General features: G+C 37.2%; 1 protein-coding gene and 1 pseudogene across 2 annotated transcripts in view; both read right to left on the bottom strand.

The window, feature by feature from the left end:
- Positions 1-23,830, bottom strand: part of LOC109372316 (inositol 1,4,5-trisphosphate receptor type 2) — a gene marked incomplete at its 5' end in the record, with an annotated part of 324,316 nt that overhangs the window by 256,328 nt on the left and 44,158 nt on the right. Inside the window, 4 exons of the mRNA XM_019625391.1 lie at positions 17,244-17,417; positions 18,398-18,563; positions 19,996-20,053; positions 22,167-22,296. Of these exons, the coding sequence (XP_019480936.1) occupies positions 17,244-17,417; positions 18,398-18,563; positions 19,996-20,053; positions 22,167-22,296 (528 nt within the window). The remainder of the gene's footprint in view (positions 1-17,243; positions 17,418-18,397; positions 18,564-19,995; positions 20,054-22,166; positions 22,297-23,830) is intronic.
- LOC109372321 (protein S100-A11 pseudogene) lies at positions 13,706-14,135 on the bottom strand (annotated as a pseudogene). The gene has a single exon (XR_002122032.1). The product of XR_002122032.1 is annotated as a protein S100-A11 pseudogene (transcript).

The following is a 23,830-nucleotide window of genomic DNA, read 5'->3' as shown; positions in this document are numbered from 1 at the left end:
TGAAGCAAACTAAGCAGTTTCAGTAATCCTGCCCATCCTGGGAAGAGGGCTTGCATCTTGGATTATTGTTCCCACTAAAGTTTTCAAAAAAATCATCTGTAACACACTGTACTAAAATTGCTTTATGTGCCAATGACTCATGATTCCCTAAACATCCTTTGGCATTTGATTCTGTGGTTCACTACCATTTTCTTTAAACCCCACTCTCTTTGTTTTATTGTGACACGGTATTCTTCAATATTATCTTCTACCTTTCAGACCACTTTGTCTCTTTCATTCAATAGAATTGGAACTGCAAAAATTAAAGGACCATAAACACTAAAATCATTCAAAGTATTACTGTTAGATTTCAGCATTGTGTCATCATCTATCTATCCTAATAAATTCTAGGAGGGACATGGAAGTAGTCCAACTCCACTCCAGGTAAACAAAAGAGAAAAAAAAAAGATATTGTCTGCAAGACAGTAAACACTAAGTGAACCCTAAAAAGTTGTAGAAGAAATGAAAAATTATATGTGTAATTGAAGCCAATGTAAAAGAGAAAAAGAGCCCAAATACTAATACGAATGGAAACTGTTTAGATGGAAAGAGACTGTAAGTCAGGAAGTGAGACAAATAGGGTTCCTATTGGATAGAAAAAGAAATTTATTGATGAGAAGCAGAAATTGCAAAAACTAGAAACATAATTAAACTTCCTTTTCTGATCACAAAAGTTGAGGTTGAATTTTTAAAAGACCACATTCATTTTTTTTCTGGAAGAGAAGAAATAATAAAGAAAACCAAGTTTGTATCACAAAGCAGGGTTAAGATAATGCCAAATGCAAAGGTTTACAAAGCTCCTAGGGTAGAAAGGAGATCTTTCTGATAACTGTCATCTGATTTTTTAAAAAGTTTAAAATAAAGGCAAACCTTTGGCAGATATATTTAAGTCTATTTTCCAAACAATGAAGAAAAAGCAACTGTCTTGTTTTTAGAAAAGTCATCTCAGGCAAAACATACTACATTACAAAAAGCTCTTTAGTTCAGCCCAGGAGAAGATATAGACAATGCTAACCTCTGTTAAGTATGGGAATGATGAAGAGTAATTATTTTAATTTAACATTGCCAGCAGTCAACAAAAGGTGGCAATGCTGGAGAATTCAATCAACAGCCTCTTTTAATTTCAACAAAATAATTCAATGTAATTAAACTGAACAAAAATATTAACCCATAGAACATCTGGATGATTACAAAGCAGTGATCAGGGGAATTTAAGAAATATATAAACTATGTAATTACAGATAGGGTTTTTTTTTTCCTTATTTTGATGTCAAAATGCTCCAAGTGGTGTTGCAAGAGTTTTCCTCCAGAAAGGGCAGAAATTGATTATATTTTTTATATCCTATACAATTTTGGTCCTGGGTCAGTGGTCAAATCTACAAAGCCCTGGCTTTATTCTAATGACGAAATATTAGTAAGGTGCAAAATGCAGAAGTACAACTTGATGCAGAGTCATGGAGTTGAATAGGCTTTAAAAAAAAATGTGTAACACTAAGAACAGTGCTGTGCTTATAGAAGACATCCAAATTATTCTTTGGACAGCAGTGACAAAGAACAACTTTGCACTCCAAAAGTATGTGTGCTTTATTGTAATTGCTTCCTATCATCTAGAATTTAAATTTATTTTCTCTAACGGACTATAGAAAACTGCATAGTTAAATGATTTTATAAAAGCAGCTAGATTTTTAATTGCTTAGTATCTACTGCTATATAAAGCATTAAATTCACAACCAACATAGCAAGAGTAGTATAGAAGGGTCTCGAAATTTCTAGAAGACTCTAGAAATTTGAAGGGCATCAGGGTTCTAGCAGGATTCAGAGAGTGAATATCAAAACAAACACTGGTGCTGAATACAGTTTCACTCGCAAATGTATTTTGCATCAGACAAGGAAACTTTCATACCAAGAGCAAAAATGATACACAAGAAAATAATACTGTATGAACTATATGATGAACTAAATATTGGCACCAATTAGTGGGGATCTGTCTCCATTTAAACAAGGACAACCATGTTTTTAAAAAGAACCCTACAATGCAGAACTGCCTGCAGCTGCAACTGCATGATTAAAATAGTTCAGTGTATGTCTTCTCTTTGTCCCCATCCTACTGAAGTTAAAGATGTCCTTCTTCAGCAATGCTGTCAAGCCAGCAAGGCTGCAAAGCATTCCGCTCGCCGACTGTATACCTCGCCTTCTCTTTCTATAACCACTATGCAACTGAATCAGTGGCATCATTTACCAATCACTTTCCTACAAACTTTAGAGGTCAAATGCCTTCCTCTCCCCTTCTACCTGGCTCTAAAACATTAAAAAATGACCAAAAAAAACTAATAACTAGTCTTTTATACTTGATTGAACAATCAGATTAAAATTCAGTGAAAGCTCTTCATAATAAATGTCACCTCCTTCGGACAACTGAATGGTAACATGGTTGTGGGATGATAAGATATTTTTTTCTCCCTGCCATCTAAGAATAACACCATATACCAGTCATTTAGGGGGCTATCTAGGGAGTGGCAGAATCCCTACAATCACTCTAGATCAGCGGTTCTCAACCTGTGGGTCGCGACCCCTTTGGGGGGTCAAACGACCCTTTCACAAGTGTCACCTAAGACCATCGGAAACTAAAATGATATTTACATTACAATTCATAACAATAGCAAAATTACAGTTATAGAGTAGCAACAAAAATAATTTTATCATTGGGGATCACCACAACATGAGGAACTATATTAAAGGGTCGCGGCATTAGGAAGGTTGAGAACCGCTGCTCTAGATCTACTTATCTGACCTTGAATTTTGTAAAGCTAATTTGGACCATCATGGGGTCATAGTTGACAGTTTCTGCTTCTCTGGTTGGCATCTAAGGTTGCTTGAAAATTTGGCCCAAGATCTACAGTTTGTGGACGAGGCTATGTCCACCATTACTGGTGGATAAGTGGCCTCCAGACTTCGCTCAACTCAGGCCCAAATTGCATCCCTTCAGAGGGTAAATACCTATTCCTGACCTTACCCCAAACCTGTTTCCCTTTTGCTTTGTCCCAAAATAAATATAATATTGGTATTTTTTTACTCATATGATGTCATGTGAATTAGTATTTGATAATGTTTGATAATTGGACAGATGTTCTAGAAAACACCCCAAACACCCTTGACTATTTGATCTCTGATAAAGAAGGTAATAAAAAAGGGTGTGCCACTGAAGTGCATTCTCTTTGCTTAAAGAGATATTGAGGAAAACAAGGAATATACTGATGACAGGTACATTCAATGTAAACAAATAGCTGCTTTCATAAGAATGCAATAGAAACCATTATAATACAGCAATGTACCATACTTTTTATATAATACTTTTTATAGTACTTTATATAATATAATATATAATACCTCTGATAGAATCCTTGCCACTATTATATAAAATGTAGAAAGGATAGACAATCAGCAGGGTGACCTTGAATAACAAAGCACTGTACAGGAAATGAAAACAGTGATATAATAGAACCCACAGAGACTGTGTCTGGTACCTGCTATGGTATATAAAGGGAGCTTCCCTAGTCACAATCAACCCCATGTGGCTGTAAGGAGGGGGTTACATGCACAGAATAAGAGGGGAAGCAATCAGCACCTTCTTTTAGAGTCACTTTTTTTTTAGCATAGAATCATTACAGGAATGTTGATGCCTGGTTTAATGACATATATATGTTCTGATTTGAATGAATCAACTTCTATCATTTCCTTGTAAGCCACTTTCTGAGAAAAAGAAACCTTATAAGAACTTTAATCCTGGGCCGGCCGAGTGGCGCGATGGTTAAGAACTCGCTTGGGATGCCAGAGGGCCCCGGTTCGGATCCCACATATGAGGGCCAGTGACACTGCCCTCTACAGCTAAGATGCTGAACAACAGCTCAACCTGGAGCTGGGCTGCCCTGAGTCGCCGGCGACGGCGTGGGCTGCAGTCCCTGTGGCAGTGGATTGCCATGGGCTACCGTGTGTGGCCAGCAGCCAGCGTGAGCGGCCAGCAGCCGCAGTGAGCGGCCGTCCAGAAGCCGGCGACTGATCTGCCTCGCCAGAGAAGAGCGCAAAGATGGTGCCAACTTGGGCCAGTGAAGCAACATCCTCCACAACTAGATTGAAGAACAAAACGACAGCAACTTGTCTGTTCCCCTTTCCCCAATTCCCCAGCACTGTTCCCATCCCCCCAATTTCCCAAAAAAAATCTTAAAAAAAAAAAAAAGAACTTTAATCCTCACTAACAACTTATATTAAATTGAGAACAAATGGCAAAGTGAAAAAAAAATGAATCGGAGAGTAACTGTTCTTCATAACATGAAGGGAAATACTAAGTTGATGCTAAAACAGCATTAATTTAAATGTAGGCCAGAAGACAAGAGGGGAAAAGATTCTTATAGTAGAAGTAATTCAAAGAAATAAATTCAGGAGATTTAAGCTTTACAGATAAGAACTTGCATTGCAACTGAAAGGAATCAAGATGTGTAGAGTAGCATTTGGCTCAACACCAAAAATTAGTTTTCAGATGTTAGTCTTATGAAAGGACTTATTAGTGATACTCACCTGGTAATCACCTTCAGTAATATTAGCTCAGGCATAAAAGACAGGAATATGTAATATTAGGTTTTAAAAAGTAAAATAAATATACAGTGTACTCTGGGGCAAAAATAAAAATTGGAGTAAAAAAAAAATCCATAGAAGAAAAACTCAAGAAAGCACTCTCCAAAATTAATGGATAAAAGTTCATGAAATTCCCACAGTGTCCCTCATTGATCAGATAATGTAGAAAGATTTTATCTAAAACACATGGAGTTTTCTGTACCAAGCCATGAAGGTTAGACAGTCTACCAGTTACTTTTGTCTCGAGTCAATCAATCACAAGTTTTGCTGAAGAAACAAAGTTTATGTATTATTAGAACTACTTGCCTGCTGTGCAGAATCAAAGTACTAACACTTGGGAAAGCACAATTTTCTTTCAAGGTATATTTCTAAAGTGATCTGCCTACTTGCTTCATCAAAGAAAAAAGATCAGATGTGGTTGGCAAAGAATGGGAACCAGTTTTTGCTTTTAAAGAGTAATGGGACATAGAGGTAACAGGAAAACCATCAGAGAAAGACGGTATTCCTACAGAGAAATGGAGAAAAAGCAATGGAGGGGAAGGAAAGAGAGGGAGGGAGAGAAGGCAGAAAGGAATTACATTCATTCCCTCACTAAGATCAATCTGCAAACTAAAATACAAATGCCTTTAAAGAAAGTTAATGTTAAAAAAGATAACATAAAAAACGCAATAATGAGATTGTGTCATCCCCAGTGAAATGCAAATAATCAAGAAAGCTTCTGAAAGGACTTTTAAATATAAATGTATTTAAAATAACCCTAGAGGCAAAATGAGAAATATCTTTCACACCAGGTGGACCCCTCTATGGTGGCCACATGCTCAGGATGATGCCACAACATCACTCAGCATGGATAAGGGATAGTTTTATTGGGAAGGGGGACACTACTAGCCAAGTGTCGGCAAGACAAGAGAAGGCATGTGCCCCCATCTTTGCATCATCCCACAGAGAGGTTCTGGTGCTCTGTTGAACAAGAGTATGGATCTATATCTCCAAGTGACCTTCCCCACCCCTTACCTCATAGTAACTTCTTATGGGGCAGGTTTGAGAGTAACCTATCAATCAAGGTACACACAAATTTCCTGGGCACCAGGCCATCTGGATTTAGGTGTCTGTTGTTTACAGAAATTGATCACGGACACCAAGTATGGGGCCCCTAGAAATTGGACTGCTCCTGCTGAGAGGCAGAAGCCACAAGACCGATGAGAACTCAAATTAGGGTACAGCCTCTTGGAAGAGAAGACAATACCCCCACCTCTACCCGACCCCAACTCCAGACAACCCAGAGTGAGCCAGCCCCCAGGGACAGTTTTCAGTGAATCCTGTTCCTTATATCACACATCCATTAAAGACAAACAAAATTATGAAGTGAAAACAGGCAGAAACGATTCTAAAATGCAAAGATATGACAAAGAACCAAGCAGAAACCCTGAAAATGAAAATACAGCTTTGAAGTAAAAACTAGATAGATGGTTTAAACATCAGACTTTAGATCAGTGAGAGTGGAAGGTTTTTTTAAAAGAAGCGGGTAACCACATATAGGGTTGACAGATATAGAGATAAATATAGATATGCAGATACAGACACACAATCATCATGAAGAAAAATTAGCAACCAAAATAAATGAGTGAGAACTTCTCTTAGAAGCACTGTGATGCCCAACTGACCTGCTTCTCAACCCTTAATAAAGAGGAGGATGAACATGAAGGGCAATCCTGACTTAACCCACTCAGATACGGTTTCCTGAGTTAAGCCTTCCTTCCTATATTTAGAAGTCAACACGTATTTGAATGTGATGAGTTAGTAATGCCACTGATATTGCCAACTTGTTATACTCTAGCCTTTAAGCTTTCAGCAATGATGGTATAGTCTTTTAATGCCCTGGAAGATGAGTTTAATAATAAAGGGAAACACTATAACACACAATAGGTAATAAAGCTCATAGGTGCTAGGGATGCAATGGGCTTCCTAGATGACCAAATTAATCCCATCCTCCTCCCTATTTATAAGAGATCAACTATAGCATGGGAAATTTGGAATCAGGCTGATATTTGTTAGTAGATAGATTATAAATGCACATTTATTGCCCAGAGCAAACAGAACTTACCACTGAGACAAACAACAAAACAAAACAAAAACGTTTTTAGGTTATTGGAAACATTTTTTATTACTAAAATGAAGAATCACATTAATGTTATCTGGTCTTCTGATATCTAAGCAGGCACAAAGTTAGGCCATTATAAGCCGTTTTAAAACAATGCCAATCGTCCTGTGTTTGGAGCCTTTGTAAAGATTTACTGAACAACAAAGGGTTATTATCTGTGTTGGCCTGCTAGAGTGCATGCTGCCTGCTGCTGGCTGCTTCCACTGAAACTGGGATATATTTCATCCTGTTTACAATAAAGTGTCACTATCTTCCGCAGTTGGTTCTCTGCATAATATAGATTATTTGGCTGTGTCCAAGTTAGTAATTTTGTAGTTTCTCACTTTTTTCTCCTTATATTAACTTGTAATAAATGTACCCTTCTCCTGGCTTCTTGGTCCACCTCCTTGTACACATTTCTACAGTCGCCTCCCTGGATCATGCTTACATAACTTCACACCTAGATTTGGGTAAGAGGCTCCTAATGGGTCCCCACCTTTAGCCTCTTCTTCTGCTGAACCACCCTGAATTCTGCCAGACTCTTTTCCAAGATAGTATACTCACCTCCCTACCCAAGAATCTTCAAAGGTTCCCAAATTCTAACTACTTCAAATACAAATCATTCATTCTTACTGAACCCAGATTCTCTTATTATTCTTGAATACATTAGCTAACTAAATCCTCCCAATCCTTCTAAATAGTGAAGCCTCCTCCAACTAGTCAGGGCCACCTTGGCCTTCTCCTTTTCTGTACGACAAAGTTCAGTACTGAATCAGACACTTTGTCATGTTGTTTTATGGGTGTTCATTCTGTGTGCTCATTTGTTAAGGGCAAGAGCCATATCTCAAATATTAGATATGATTCTAGGTATCAAACTTTAAGAAGGGAAATGAGAAATTCAGGTGTATACAAAGGCAGAGAAGCATGGTGGTGAATGGACTGAAATTACACGTGAAGCAGAATGTCCCAAAGAAGGATTTTGCTCTGGGGAAACATGACAGCCATCAAGTAGAGGCGGTTCAGGCAGGGTTCACATTGTCGCAGAGCTGGCATCAGTCAACAGACATTGAAAGGTAAATAGATGGGCTCAAAATAAAGGAGAGTTTTCCACTGTTAAGGACTGTCAAATATAGAATATGACAAAGCACAAGTGCAGAGAAACCCCTCTGAGTGTACAGCATCTAAAAGTGACATATAAGATATTCAAAATACCTCTTTTTAGTAAAGGGAAGGAAGCAAATGGACATCATAAAAATACATCAAAATTTCCAAGCAGTAATCAAGCACTGGATATATTATTGACCTTGAGGGCATTAGTCTGTACCTGATAACCTGGATATGTCACAAACACACACACACACACACACACACACACACACACACACACACACCAGAAACAAAGCCTGGCTCCCAAGACAGAAGGCCTGATCAGAGACCCTGCCTTAGAATCAGGGGTACCTAAAGGAGACACCCACAGTGATAAACCAGGGAAAAATGCAGCCCCTAGAAGAGCAAAGGGGTGCCTATCTTGGTCTTGGCTTGATCAAACCAAAAAAAAAAAGGGGGGGGGACTCTCTTGAGCTCCTATATATAAAGACAAGCCCACTTTCACTCATGATTGGGAGAATTCCCACTAATAAAGGGGCCCTAAATATTCCAAGCCAAAAACTTTGTTTACTATCATTACAAAATGTAGTATTTCAAATGCCTCAAAGGCAAATGAAATCTTCTCTGGATTAAACATAAGCCTCAGAGAAATTCCACATATAAAGTTCCAAAGACTCTAAATTCATAATAATTTTTTTCAAGTACTAAATATCTAAGTAAACACACTCCCAAGGACTTCTGCAAGAATTGCGACCTTAAAACTGCAAATGGCCCTCCTATTACAAAATAACTAGATCCCAGATATAGAACCTATTTTAAGCAAACATTTCTCAGCTTACAGAAAACAAAGGATGACTCCAAAAGACCCCACCTTCCATCTATAAAGGGAAAAAAAGTAACCTGAAACCAGATCAGAGAGCTCCAAGCTTCAAGGAAACACGCTAACTTTCCCTGAAGGCAAATGTCAATACCGCTAGCTCTGCAACCCAGAGATGAAGGCAACTCTTAGCAAGTCTTAAGTTTGGGCAGCTCAACCAGACACTCTTGCCTTCAGACTCGGTCTCAGGCTAGCAGCGCCCCCTGGCCACAGGACAAGGCAATCACAAATACTCTACAGAAGAAAACATGCCCGATTTCAATCTCCAGATCTGAAGTCAAAAACGTTATGAGCTCAAAACCTACACTCAAATGCTTAGAGCAGCTTTACTCATAATGGCACAAAATTGGCAACAACCAAGATATCCTTTAATAAGTGAATGGACAAACAAACTATAGTACAACCAGACAGTAGAGTATTTTCAGTGATTAAAAAAAAAAATGAGCTAAGGAGTTACTAAAGGACATGGAAGAACCTCAAATGCTAAATGAGAGAAGCCAGACTGAGAAAACTATCTACGTATGATTCCAATTATATGACTTTCTGAAGAAGGAAAAACTATAGAAAGAGTAAAAAGATCAGTGGTTGCCAAGGGCTGAGGGGTTCATGAGGAAGGGACAAGGAGGTCCAAAAGAGAGGACTTGCAGGGCAGTGAAACCAGTCTGTGTGACACTGTAATGGTGGATATATGACATGTATTGGTCACAACCCATAGAATTTTACAACACTAAGAGTGAAATCTAAAATAAACTGTGTACTTTACTTAATAATATTGTATCAGTATTGGCTCATCAATTGCAACAAATGTACCACACTAATGCAAGATGCTAATAATGGAGAAATGGAGAGATGGATTAATTTATGAGAAAGCTCTGTACTTTCTGTACAACTTTTTCTAAGTCTAAAAGTGCTCTAAAAATAAAGTCTATTTTAAAAAAGATATGCGTTCATAATCAAAGATGACCAAACAAATAACAAAAAAAACAACATGAGTAAGAATCATAAGACACTCCAAAGTGCTTCGGCTCCTGGAATTCCTTACAGGCTATAAAATAGTCATAGGGGATGACAAAAATGGTAAGCAATGAAAGATGATCAAAAGTGACCAAATAGGCTTGAAAAAAACCTAATTTCAGGAATGAAAAATGGCTGAAATTAAAATGTCATGAGGTGGAGTAAACTGCCAATAAGACATGCCTGAAAAGACTCAGGTGCATCTAAAGAAATTATTCAAATTCAGCAAAAAGTCTCAGGTATGGATAATATAAAGAGGAAACTAACAGGTCTGGAGGTAATAATAAGGTTTAACACAGATTTAGAGTTTAAAGCAAGACACTATTCAACAGACAGCAAACTTTTCAACACAGCAACAGAAGCCAGAAGGCATGGAATTATGTAATTAGAAGTGAGAAAAAATAACTCTCAACTGATAAAAGTATTTTGTTCCCGGTAAAAAAATAATGTTAAATATACAGGCACCTAATAAAATAGTTTTAAACGTATAAAAGTTAATAGAACCACAGGGGAAAATTGATAAACCTACCATGGTAACGGGAAGTATCAGTAAATCTTTCGATAATTTATATATCAAGAAAACAACTATTAGTAAATAGATAGATGATTTAAAAACAATTAATAAGCTTGATTTGCTACCCATATATAAGGGAACCTGCACTCATTCACATTCTTCTCAAGTCCTCATGAAACATTTATAAAACCTGGTGGTATAATAGGTCAAAAAGCAAGTCTCAAAAAATTTTGGAGGACTGTATCATCATAATCACATTCTCTTTCACAAGTTAATTAATTAAGAATTCAATAACCAAAATAAAGGAAAATTCTACCTATACATTTGGAAATTTTAAAACTCACTTCCAAGTAATTCTGGGCCAAAGAAGAAATGATGGAAATGTTTAAATATCTAATACAGAACAATAATAAAAATATTATTTGTCAAAAATTGTGGAGTGCAGCTCCTTACAAAAAAACTTATACCATTAAAATAGTTTCAAGTCTGTAAAGTATATCAGCATAAAAGGTTAGAGAATAGTACAGTAAATATAATAAAATAGCAAGTAAATCTAGAAGTCAACAAAGTCAAAAGTTCTTTAAAAAGGATGAAGAAAATATGTACAACTCTGATAAGACTGAGCTATAGAAAAGAAAGGAGACATAAGTAAGCAATATCAAGAGTAAAAAAGGGGTATGATGCTACAGATAAGAGAAGTTTTAAAAGATAATGAAAGAATATGAACGAATTTATAACAATAAGTTTGAAAACTTAAGTATGTGATGAGAAAAAATATACAACTAGCCCAAAAAAAGAAAATTTGAATAAATTTATACCATTATAAAATTTGAATGAATTTATACCATTATAAAAAAATAAATCAATAATTAAAATCTTCCCACAAACTAAATACAAGGCCCAGGCATATTTACAGACAAGTATTACCAAACATTCACAGAAGAGATAATTCCAATCTTACACAAAGAAAGGAGAATATTCTGCAACTCATTTTATTATGGGATAAGTCTAACCTTGATACACACACCTGAGAGGAACAGTATAAGAAAGAAAAAATACAGATGACTCTTACTGACAACATAGATGTAAAATCCTAAACAAAGTACTAATTAATAAACTGGATCCAGCAATGTAAAAAATATCACCAACATATAAGGACTCCAGAATTCAACATTACTATGGTAGAAGCTCTATTTATAATTCATGTTATTAAAATTAGCAGATTAAATAACAATCTCGATAGACAGTGCATAAACTGCATTTAATTTAAGTCAATACCATTCATGGTAATAAATAAATAAACTAGCAAACTAGGAATAGATGGGAATATCCTCAATTGATAAAAAGTATCTACCAAAAAAATGTACAAAACGTAATGTTCAACAGTGAAATATTTACATCATGCCCTTTAAAATCAGAACCAAGACAAAGATGCCCATTCTCACCACTTCTAATCAACACTGTGCTGAGAAACCTTACCAATGCAATAAAGAAAACAAGAAATAACAGATGAAAAGATTGTGTTCAAGTTTGAACTTTTAGCATCACCAGGATTTGAAGTCAAAAATATTTTTAACCTTAGAAGTAGGTAAACATGAAATGGTAGGGTCTAGCTACCCGCCAATAAAGAATTTAGCTTAATCTAAACTGGAAGAAGTAAAATGGCCAATAAACATATGAAAGCATGCTCAGCTCATAAGTAATCAAGCAAAATAAAAAATCACAACAAAGATAATATGTTAAACATACCCAATTATCAAAAAATGGGAAAATGATAAAACCAACAGTCATGAAGATGAGGCGCTATGGAAACTCTCATATACTGCTGTCACTTGCTCTTTGGAAAAAAACTGGCATTATTTGGTTAAAGGTGAACATTCCAAATATTTTATATCTAAATATATATCCTGAAGAGTCTCTTAAACATGTGCATCTTTAAACCTAAAACTTTTTGTAGTAGCAATGCTTTTAGTAGCAAATATTCTTTAAAACACTAAAAACTGTAAAGAACCAAATGTCCATCAAAAGTTACCTGGATAAAGTGCACATAACAGTAATAATATACAATATATTAAAGAAAATGAATGAGTTGCAGCTATACATCAACAAGGATGACAAATTGGTAGTTACAAAATAGTCATGGGAATGTGAAATACAGTATGGAAAATACAGTCAATAATATTATAAAAACTATTAATGTGTATAGTGTCAGATGGGTACTGGGTTTGTCAGGGGGGTTACTTCATAAATTATATATATATGCTTTATCACTATACTCTACATATGAAACTAATATAAAACAATATTAAATGTGAACCATAATTTAAAAAATATATAGTCATGGGATGTAAAGTACAGCATAGGAAATATAGTCAATGGTATTGTAATAGCTATGTACGGTGTCAGATAGGTAGCAAACTTGCGGGAGTTATCACTTTGTGAGCTGTATAAATATCTAATCATTATGTTGTTTTGTACACCTGAAACTAATAATAATAAAAAAATCAAGGATGGAGGATGAAAAACATACCCAAAACAGACTAAATGAAATATTTTTCATATATCTCATATGTTTTGGAAATGCAGAAACATATGTTAAAATCATTAAGAAAAGCACGGAAATTATTAACATAAATAAATGATAGTGGTTTCCTCTGGGATATAGGGAGGGGCCACAGAGACTTCTAACTGATAATATTTTATTTCTTAAGCTATAACCTATTTTCATTAGAATGTGCTACCTCAAGAGGTACTGAATTTCCCATCACAGAAGTGTGTTTTAAGAAATACCTCACTTCGGGCAGGCTGAGTGGCGCGTTGGTTGGGAGCTGGCTTGGGATGCCAGCTCTGAGCATCAGGGCCCCGGTTCGGATCCCATATGAGGGCCAGTGACACTGCATCCTCTACAGCTAAGATGCTGAACAACAGCTCGACCTGGAGCTGGGCTGCCATGAGTCGCCGGCAACTGCATAGGCTGCAGGCCCTGCTGCAGTGGGTTGCCATGGGCTACCGTGTGTGGCCAGCAGCCAGTGTGAGCTGCCAAGAGCCACCATGAGCGACAGTCCAGAGGCCGGCGACCAATCTGCCTCACCCGGGGAAGAGCACAATGATCACAATAACAACATGGGCCAGTGAAGCGACGTCCTCCATAACTAGACTGAAGAATAAAAGGACAGCAACGTGTCTGTTCCCCTTCCCTGATTCCCCAGCACTATTCCCCTCCCCCAACTCCACAATAAAATCTTAAAAAAAAAAAACAAAAAAACCTCACTTCAATGAGCTATTTAGAGAGAAAACAAAAATCACAAAGGCATTGGACTTAATACCCTACAAATACCGTGTGTGTGTGTGTGTGTGTGTGTGTGTGTGTGTGTGTGTGTGTGTGTGTGTGTTTCAAAAAACGATAATGTTTTATTGCTCCCAGCAGGAGAGGCCTGCATGGGGTGGTGGGCGTGCCAGCTCAGGGGTGGCCTGGAGGCCAGCTCCCAGGGCTCCTCAGATTAACTTCCGGGAATGGGTAAAGGACTCATGGCAAGCTTCTGCCAAGCCGCCGATGAGATTAAGGAATTCTGGGAAATCTAGCTGCCCATCACTGTTGAGGTCCAGTTTCTTCATCATGCGGTCAAGGACGCTGGGGTCCTTCTGACTCTTTATGAAGGCAGCCAGTTCTGTATTCATGAAGCTTAGGAACTCAGTCTTGGAGAGGCTGCAGTGGTTCCCGTCCTTCCCAGCATACTTCTGGAAAACTGCAATCAGGGACTCGATGCAACGCTCGGTTTCTGTAGGGCTGGACACTTTTGCCATGTCGGAGCGGAGAGAGGTGCAGAGGGTGGGAGCGGGGAGCGGCGCAGCGAGCTCTGGGCTCTACAAATACCTTTTAACTCTCAGATTTCATAACTCCATATCTACCATGAACAGCACAATACGTTGCACATAAAAACCAATAATAATTATAACAAGTGTTCATTGACTGCTGACTTTGGCAGGCACTGTTGGCTGCTAACCAACATCCTTTTTTTGTTTCTTCCTTGCTAGCAGATTCCAATTTTGTTCTGCCATCTATCCTTTCCCCCCATGCAACACAAGGGAAAGGTATCCTAGCTTGAGGGGCATTTTTATTTAGTCTAAACTAATCTTACAGTCCATTGGTTTAGAGGTAAACATGTGGCCCTGCTTTGGCCAAGGAGTCAAGAGGTAGAATCTACTGAGGGATGCTTGGAAACGGTTTTCTTGCTCCTAAGCAGAACCCAGAAAGGCATAAATATTCTTTCTTGGTGGTGGTGTGCAGAAGTATATGCCTAGGATGTTGTTTCCGTGATGCATCCGTGAGAAAGACCAGCCTCAGAATTAAGTCTATTGGTCCATGATAACTGCATTGAGACAATAAATTAATTAAAGCTGGAGCTTTACTTCTTGACTTGTTGGTAAATAATAGGTCATCTTATTGTTTCTATTTTCCCACTGAAGTCATATTAAGTGACACACGCCATGTGCACAGTTTGCTCATTAGGCCCTCACAGCAATCCTATGGGCTAAGTATCATTATGATATCCATTGAATAGATGATAAAAATAGAATTTAGAGATCACTTCCTGCTTGAAGTACCTAAAATTATTACCATTTCATGAACTAATAAATCCTGAATTAAACAAATAGAATACAGCTTCATTGACTTATATTCATCTGAAGTCCCTAGAAAAATAATTTTATAACCCACATGTAATACAGTTTTATCTTTAAGATATCCTCAATCAGATGACTTACTCATTTTATCACATCAACACAAACTGTTTATTAAACTGCTCAGATGATGCCATGGATATATGCTACGATAAAGGTTCTTTCTCTACTTTCTCTCAGTGATTCGGAACTCAATCTGTAGGCTAGTGACTAAGATCCTTCATAGAGCATCTCATCTACAAACATAGGTGACTTTTTTTTGCAAACTTTTACAAAGAGCATAATGCATTTTCCTATGCTTTAGAGCTATTCTCTAGTTAAAAAAAAAGGAATAATGTTCTGAAAGGGGAAGCAACATTATATTTATTCTCTAGAATATGCATAAAATAATGTACTTGAAAAGGAAGAGGTATTCTAACCTTGTGAAAGCATAATATATCTCTTAATATCTATAATATTATATCATAAAGTACAATCTTACATTATAGAGCCTTGAACTAATCGTCAAAAAGACTTGAATTAAAATCTCAGTTGAGGGCCGGCCGAGTGGCGCGATGGTTAAGAACTGGCTTGGGACGCCAGAGGGCCCCAGTTCGGATCCCACATATGAGGGCCAGTGACACTGCCCTCCACAGCTAAGATGCTGAACAACAGCTCAACCTGGGGCTGAGATGCCGTGAGTCGCCGGCGACAGCGTGGGCTGCAGCCCCTGCTGCAGTGGGTTTCCATGGGCTACCGTGTGTAGCCAGCAGCCAGCGTGAGCAGCCAGCAGCTGCAGTGAGCGGCCGTCCAGAAGCTGACTACTGATGTGCCTCGCCTGGGAAGAGCGCAATGATGGTGCCAACTTCGGCCAGTGAAGCAACATCTTCCACAACTAGACTGAAGAACAAAATGACAGCAACTTGTCTGTTCCCCTTCCCCCAATTCCCCAGCACTGTTCCCATCCCCCCAATTCCCCAATAAAAATCTTAAAAAAAAAAAATCTCAGTTGAGTCACATAGAGCTGCTTGACAATGAGAAAATCCTTGTGTTCTCTGAGTGTCAGTTGATTCTTCCTTAGAAATGTGATCTCTATAACTATCTCCAAAATTTGCTGTGATACTTAAGAGGCGATACCATGTATAAAAATGTCTGCTATAAGACTTAGTATACAGGAAGTACTAAATAAATGTTAAATTTTCTCTTATTTTCTTAAATATGCTATGAAAGCACTCCATTTCAACAACAAAATGCTAGTCATAAGACCAATTCCTATGGAGCAAAAATTCTACATTCTACTAACTTGCATTATGGAACCACAGAAAAAGTTCCTAAAAGGTTAAGTCAAAAATGTTGTGCAGGTGAGTGGTAACTGGTCCTGAGACAAGTAGGAAGTAGTAACCCACCAGTTCAACTTCCCTTTGAAACTTTTCAGCATTTTGATGACTCTGTCACACAGTCAGTCATCACCCTTCACTACAACATATTTTGGTTTATTTCAACAAACAGAAAAGTGGAGTTAGGTAAACCCTTTTAAATAGTTTAAATTCCTACAGATTAAAAAAACAACTAAATAAAACACTAGACAGGCATTTAAGGAACCTAACATACTATCAGTTATGACACTGGCACTAGTCTGCTTATCTAAGTATTATCATTAAAATAGTGCTTTCAAAAAATTTAATGGTTATTTGGTTCTTAATGGAATGTGAAAACAGCAACTGGTTAACCCACTGAAAACGAAAACTAAAACAGAAGAAGACTTATGATCAGCATCTTACTACTCTTTAGTTCAAACACAGATTTTTGGTATTTTCATGGTGTCAGTAAAGCATACTGCCCTTCCATTTAGATAGTTTTACATGGAGTATAAGGATATGTAATAATAGAAGGAATTATTTATAGATTTCAATAAACAGCTACAGTAAATTATGACAAAAAAAATTCACCTCTTTCTACAGGTCTAGATTTAGGATCCATTCCTTGCTCTCCATCTCACTCCCTCATATTGCCCTGATTCCTGGATTATAGGATTTGGTGGAAAAGAGAAGGAGTGAAAAAGCAGGCAGATGAGGTAAGCAGCGGTAGCAATTGACAAGAATTTGCCTAAATACAGGTTTATGGAGTTAACTGACTTGGCAAATAAAAATGTTATGCTCTGTTACTCAGAACAAAATTTTTCTTTATAAACAATTTTGACCATACGGCATATGATTTAAAAAGATATTGCCTGAAATATTTCAAAATAGATACTAAAAACGAACCTCAAGTGGTTCTTCACCACCTTTTACTTGATTTTCACCCATTTCTTCATTCTCATAGCTGCTGCTCTTCTCAACCCATAACTCGGATTTCTCTACAGTTAGTCGAAGCTGGTCGAGATCTGCCTTTATTTGCTTGTAGTTGTCTACATCTTGATTGGACACCAGCAATTGCACCTGGAAGCAGAAGAATTTCAACCCTTACTTTATTTACAGGATGTTCTCTATTCCTATTTCATTTATGTCTAAAACGCCAAGTCTTTTACCATATTTGTCTGTCAGTTGACGTTTAATATTTCTAGAGTATTTATGGATATTTTAGATATATATTGACCATGAAAACTTACCTGGAGGTATCTGTGAACTGTACCCAATACATTCACATGTATTCATACAAAGAATTATATATATAAAAAGAGTGAGCCCTAGCAGAGCTTTTCAAAGTGCGAGTTATTCAAAATAAAAAAATACCCTAACTCTAATTTCACTGCTAAAGTTAATTTTTCTGAGACTCTGTTTTAAAAGAGGTAGAAGCATAAAAATAAGTGGAAGAAAATATTGATACAGTCTAAACCTCATGATATTGACTTTTATCATAATGTATATGTATTATAGAACATATAAATATATGCATAATTATGTCTATATAATTACTCTTTTAGTTCATATTTTAACATCTTCTTGTAAAACTTCCTAATGAAGATCAATGCTCTATTAAATAAAACAAATATTAATGAAACACATGTAAGCACTTTGGTATTATTCACAAATAGCCTCAAAATTGATGTCAGTCAATCACAAACATTTATTTAACTACTGCTGAAATACCCACATTTACAAGTAAATTTGAGGTAAAAAATAACGGCACTGGCAACAAAATTCTTAACACAGTGTTATCCCCCAGGGCCTTCCTAAATCTTAGTGCCTGTCATTTACATTAAAGGTATAAACTGAAAATCACTGTGGGGAACTAGCTCTTTCTAAAGTAGATCATGTCTTGGCTTATGACAAGGCCAAATCTATCTTTAAAAATAGAAAGGATCCCCAGGAAAAGCTGCACAGTCTCATTAACTCTGCAACCATGAAGTCAGGTTGGACGTTATGAACAATATTTTAGGAGCTTCTGCTATGGAACCATGGAGGGAGCTCCATCTTACCTGTTTAAATGCCTGTAAAACTTCCGCTCTCTGGCTGAAGTGCTTGAACAGAAGCTGCAGGGCTCCTGACAGCAAAGGAGGGTAGTCGTGCATGATCAGATGAATGAGGACCCGTAAAAATGTCCTGCCTCCTTCATCATCAAGTTGTACTGGATTTTTTTCTTTTCTATAAAACCAAAAATAATTCTAAAACAACTTACAGTTACATAAAATCTACTCGTAATTAGTTAAAATTGCATATACGCTCTCAAAGTTATAACAATTTCCCCCAAAATTGGAAAGTAAAAAAGAAGACATTTTTACTCTTCTTTTTTTTTTTTCCTCCTGTAACTGATGAAGAAACAAAGCACCAAAAAACACAAAAAAGCTGTGTTTGCCCATGAGAGCAGGAGGGATCAACCACCCTGGACAGAGGAGGCGCCCAGGATGGGGGACTTGCAAGTGCTTGCTCTGGGAACATACCAGGCAAACTGGGATGAGCTGGTCACCTAGGCACAGAAAATAGATAGGGATCTGAATCAATCCAAAAGTGTTTATTGAGAAGACATACAAGGCTGGATGTGCACCAAGGACTGATTTTCCTTAGAGCCATAGAGACCTCTCCAGGACAGGAGGTGAGAGGCTGGGGAAGGGCTCATGTGCACACACAAGCACACACACACCACCATCGCCAGAGTAACGCTGTGTGTTGCTTATATTTGGACTCTGAGCAAGATTGCACTGGATTAAAGGTCCATTTATTTTAAGGTGAAAGGCATACACTGGTTTATTCTCTCTTCCCAGGAATAATGAAACACTTGAATAAGAAAGCACAACAATAACAACAAAAACTGGCAAGACGGTATAAAAACAAAGCTAAACCAAATGTTCACTAAAGATAAAAGTCCCTTTTGGCTCCCTTGATTCTTCATTCTTGTTTGTCTTTCTAACCAAAGAAAAGGCAACAAAAGGCTTAGTATATAAACTTGTTTAGGTTCTCATGGCAAATTTGTAATAAAACACCAAAAGCTCTATCATTTGTAGCTGAGACATTTTACTTCTTTCACTTTCCATTTGACTGCTATTAGTTTCATTTCTGAAAAAGACAGACACACTGAAAAACAATAAATGGCAGGGCCCCTGATGGCAAAGGAGGGCAGTCATGTCAGAGGCATTTTATTTTCTTTAATCATGGATATTTCCAATTGGCAGAAAATATCTTTATTTCTCACATACAAAGTTGATGATGATGTTGAAAGAAGTGACATTCCTGCCTCAAATTTCTCAGATTCAGGGAAGCAATGTTTTGCCAGATGCAGCAACATTTTCACCAGGGGAGTTAAAGGACATTTGTGTGCTGTCATTATTTGAGGAAAGAAAAGCAAAGAACTCAGAGAAAAGTTCACTACACTGATTTCATCTCTCTTATCTTTTTTTTACCTGACCTAAAGAAAAACTATGCTTTCTCTTCTGCAGTAAATTAACAGCTTCATTTCTGACAGAAATTATGTTGGCAACAATAAAGGATCTAATATTAAATAGATACAGGTACATGAACAATAACAAAGCAACAATATATGTCTAAATAAAATCTTAAAGATATATAAATGTTACTATACCTTCCAGCAAACATAGTTTCTGCCTGAGCTGCAATTTCATCTATATCAGGAACAATAGCTGCAAAGATAAATGGCAAAATCTCTTCTTTATCTTATTATAATTAGAAGTCACAATACGTGTATTAATAGTAGTGTACTTAAAAATATTTTGTCTCAGTTTCTTAATTTCTGCCACCAAAAGTCAATTAAGAGTTTAAAAAGTCACAGTATAGTTCCACCTTAGATTTCAATATTTTAAATTGAATTTTACACTTTTAAATATATATTGCTATAGCCAAAGATATACTTAAAAAGATCAGAAACCACAAAGTTGCCTCTTCTATTTAAGTGTGTATATATGTGCATCAACTATACACATACACACACACACACACACACACACATACACACAACACACGCATATATATACATATAATTTAAATGGGTTATGACATGGAAGCATAATGTTTTCTAAAGAATCAAAACTACCCATAATGAACTTTGCCACTGTATGATAGTTCAAAACAACGTGGTCTTTTTACCTAAGCTTCTCAAATTCCATTCTTCTCCTTGTGGGACATGGTGCTTAAAAACTGTGTGTGTGTGTGTGTGTGTGTGTGTGTGTGTGTGTGTGTGTGTGTGTGTGTGTGTGAACCAGTCGTGATTCCTCATCCATTCCGAACACCACTAACATTTCACAGGTATCTTTATTAAGATAACATGTTTAAATGATAAGTAGACAATTTCTCAGATCCAAAGCATAAAAAGAAAACAGAGCAAGATAAAAAAGGAGAAAAGGCATTCTCCCCAGAAAGCTCTCTCTTACAGAGATAAGCAATGTAAGAGACCAGGTAATCCAGAGAGCTGGTTTTCTGGGGGTGCCCCTAGACTTTCCCTCTTATATTTTAATGACACTTAGAGCTCCTGTTTCCAGAAGTCTGGCTTCTGAGAGCCAATAATTTTTCAATGTTACTGTCACTGCAACCGCCAGCAAGACTTTCTGGTTCTGCCATATCATTCCTGGAAATAGCCCTTTGGGGTTCTACACTTCTGGGAAGCATAAAAACAACACTGTTGCAAATGTGCCAGAAGTGACTTCTCACAGGCAAGCTTAACTCTGAAGAGGCATGCTGTCTTTTGGAGTTGGATAGGGGGACATCTGGCCTAACATCCACTTTACCTACACACTTCAGAATCACTGAATCGTTCCTGTCAAATTGATTGGCAGACAAAAGAAGAGGAGGGGTCCTGACGTTATCACAGCGGTTGTGGTTAGAAGAAAGTTTCATATCTGAGTACAAATCCTGTCCCCAGAAAAAGAATTGCTAAATCTTTAATACATCGTTTCCAATCTGCCATGACTAGCCTGGTCGATTCAGAAAAATGGTAAGTTAATATTCCTTAGATTTCATAAGGTACTTTCTGTAGTCACAAAATTTTTACAATTTTTATGCTCTTTCATCATATGTGGTTACCCTCAGGGATAAGTTGGTTTTATTCTTGTACTTTTTAAATGTGAAAAATTGAAATACAGTACTAGTTTACAACCATGCAAAGTAAAAAGAACAACACACACACACACACACACACACACACACACACACACACACACACACACACACACACAAACCAATACCTACATTCACACATTTAGACCTTTGGGAAATGTCAAGTCTTTATTCAAGAGTGGGGCGATGGCTTCCTACAAAACACCTTTCCTCTCAGTGGCTCATTTCACATTGCTCTTTGATCCAGGTCAAAAAAAAAAAAAAAATTCCCTTAGATTTTCACCAAAGAGCATAAGGCTGAAAACATTCAGGCTCAGGAGTTGAAGAGACCTCAGAAGGAATTCCTGCTCCACTACTTTCACAAACTTAGCAAGTAACTTAACCCCTTCAACTTTGGTTTTCTTATCTGTAAAACGGCACAATAAATAGTGCCTCCAACTCTCAGAGTTGGGAAGATTACAAAGGAAACTGTATTCAAAGGACTTAGCACCAAGTCACAGCAAGGATCCCTCCCACCATTCTAGGCCAGTTATTTAACATTCAGTCTCAGACCCTTCATTGGTGGAAAATATTTCCACATTTCTGTCTCATAGAAATACCACTATGTTTTACAATATGAAAGGTACTTTCAAGTTTCTCAGGAAAACAAAATACAAAGAGTAAATACTGTCACAAAGGAGATACCTGATGGTAGTAATGTATCTGGAGAGCCATTTGTAGATGTTTCAGCATTCTCGTTGTTCTCTCCAAATTCCTTCTTATATATTGACAGCATATATGAGATCCGATAATCTAGTCTGACACTCAGGATAAACTACAAGAAACATTAAAAAAAACATAATTTTCCTTTATTAGCATAGTGTTTAGAAATATAACTCATTCCACGACACCAAGAATAACATAACTATGAATGTGTGTCGGCAAACGCTTAACATTTCAGTTGCATACATGTCTGTTAGCTGTAAGACTGAAAAAAAATGATATGTTTCCATTAATCACTGTCAGTAAAACACGAAAGCAGTTTTGGAAAGAAGGAAACTTGACTTCCTTGATTACTCTCTGAATATTCCAGGTAGATGTATCCTATGGGTCTGGATGAAGAGGGCATGATGATATAATTTCACAGAACTTTGGAGAGTGTCCACAGGCTCTGGGAGGAGGATGCTGGAGAAGTGGTCCTCATCCACACAGAGAAAGGCCGAAAAAGAGAGGAGGGCCCTGAACCAGCAGAGAGCAGGGGACTTGCATAAGGCACGTGGCTACGAAGAAATTCTTGAAGCGATGTTCTGAGAAATACATCTAAGAGCAGCACCCAGGCCCACAGACACAGACACAGTGAATCAGATCAGACACGGAGACACATAAAACAGAGTGAGAACAGAGGTTCAACAAGAAATGCATAGAGGGCCCAACAGAGACAGCAAAATGAGTCAGCCCTAAGCAGCCCTGCCACAGTCTCTCCATCTCATCATGTTTTAGCTGTTAGAGATTGTTAAGTGCTGCTTCTCCTGTAACTGTGGGCTAAAATGACGCCACATAGTTTAGAAGTTGTCCCATGAGTAGGATGATGTTAAGCTGTGGGCTCATTAGGTCCACAGGTCGGGAATCACCGCCTTTCTCAGTTTAATAGGGAGACTCTGGGATTCTTCAGGGTCAGGAAAAGTGTCCGGGAGGCCTGCCAATATTTCTCAGGATTCAGCCTTTGGAATTCCTGGAGGAACTGTAAAACCTTTTATGATTATAAATCTAATTACTTTACATATAAATGTACAGGCCCTTCCTGGACTACTAACCCACTTCTGGTAGCTCAGTCTATTTTAAATTACGAGGAAAGACAGTCAACTGTATCTGGAATCTTAATACATCCTTGAAAACTCCAGGCTCCACTTTCCAAATCTGGAATAAATGCTGTATATATAATTTAAGTATCACAAAACAACTTTTCAATTTTTTTTAAATGCTAAGAATTCATATCTACAGTAATGGAAAATGTATTCACTAAACCAGTGGGCATGAAATAATAATTTACCTCCTTTAAATTCATAGAGCTACATATTAGACTAGGTTAATTTATACATATTATAAATATATATATGTTATTCCTAACCTCTTGGAAACAAAAACACAAAAAGAGATAGTCACTTGTATAAAATACTAAAACTAATTAAAACCAAGTATTAACATTTTTGTTAATAATAAATAAAATTTTGAGTTTTTTGCTACAATGATAAATCTAAATACATGGAATTGAATGCCTACCGTATTTGCCGGCGTATAAGACGACTGGGCGTATAAGACGACCCCCTAACATTTCCACTCAAAATACAGAGTTTGTTATATACTCGCCG

The sequence above is a fragment of the Hipposideros armiger genome, unplaced genomic scaffold (genome assembly GCF_001890085.2).
Source record: "Hipposideros armiger isolate ML-2016 unplaced genomic scaffold, ASM189008v1 scaffold_624, whole genome shotgun sequence".
In the NCBI taxonomy this organism is placed as follows: domain Eukaryota; kingdom Metazoa; phylum Chordata; class Mammalia; order Chiroptera; family Hipposideridae; genus Hipposideros; species Hipposideros armiger.
Note: the sequence above shows the minus strand (reverse complement) of the source record. Positions and strands in the feature narration are given on the sequence as shown.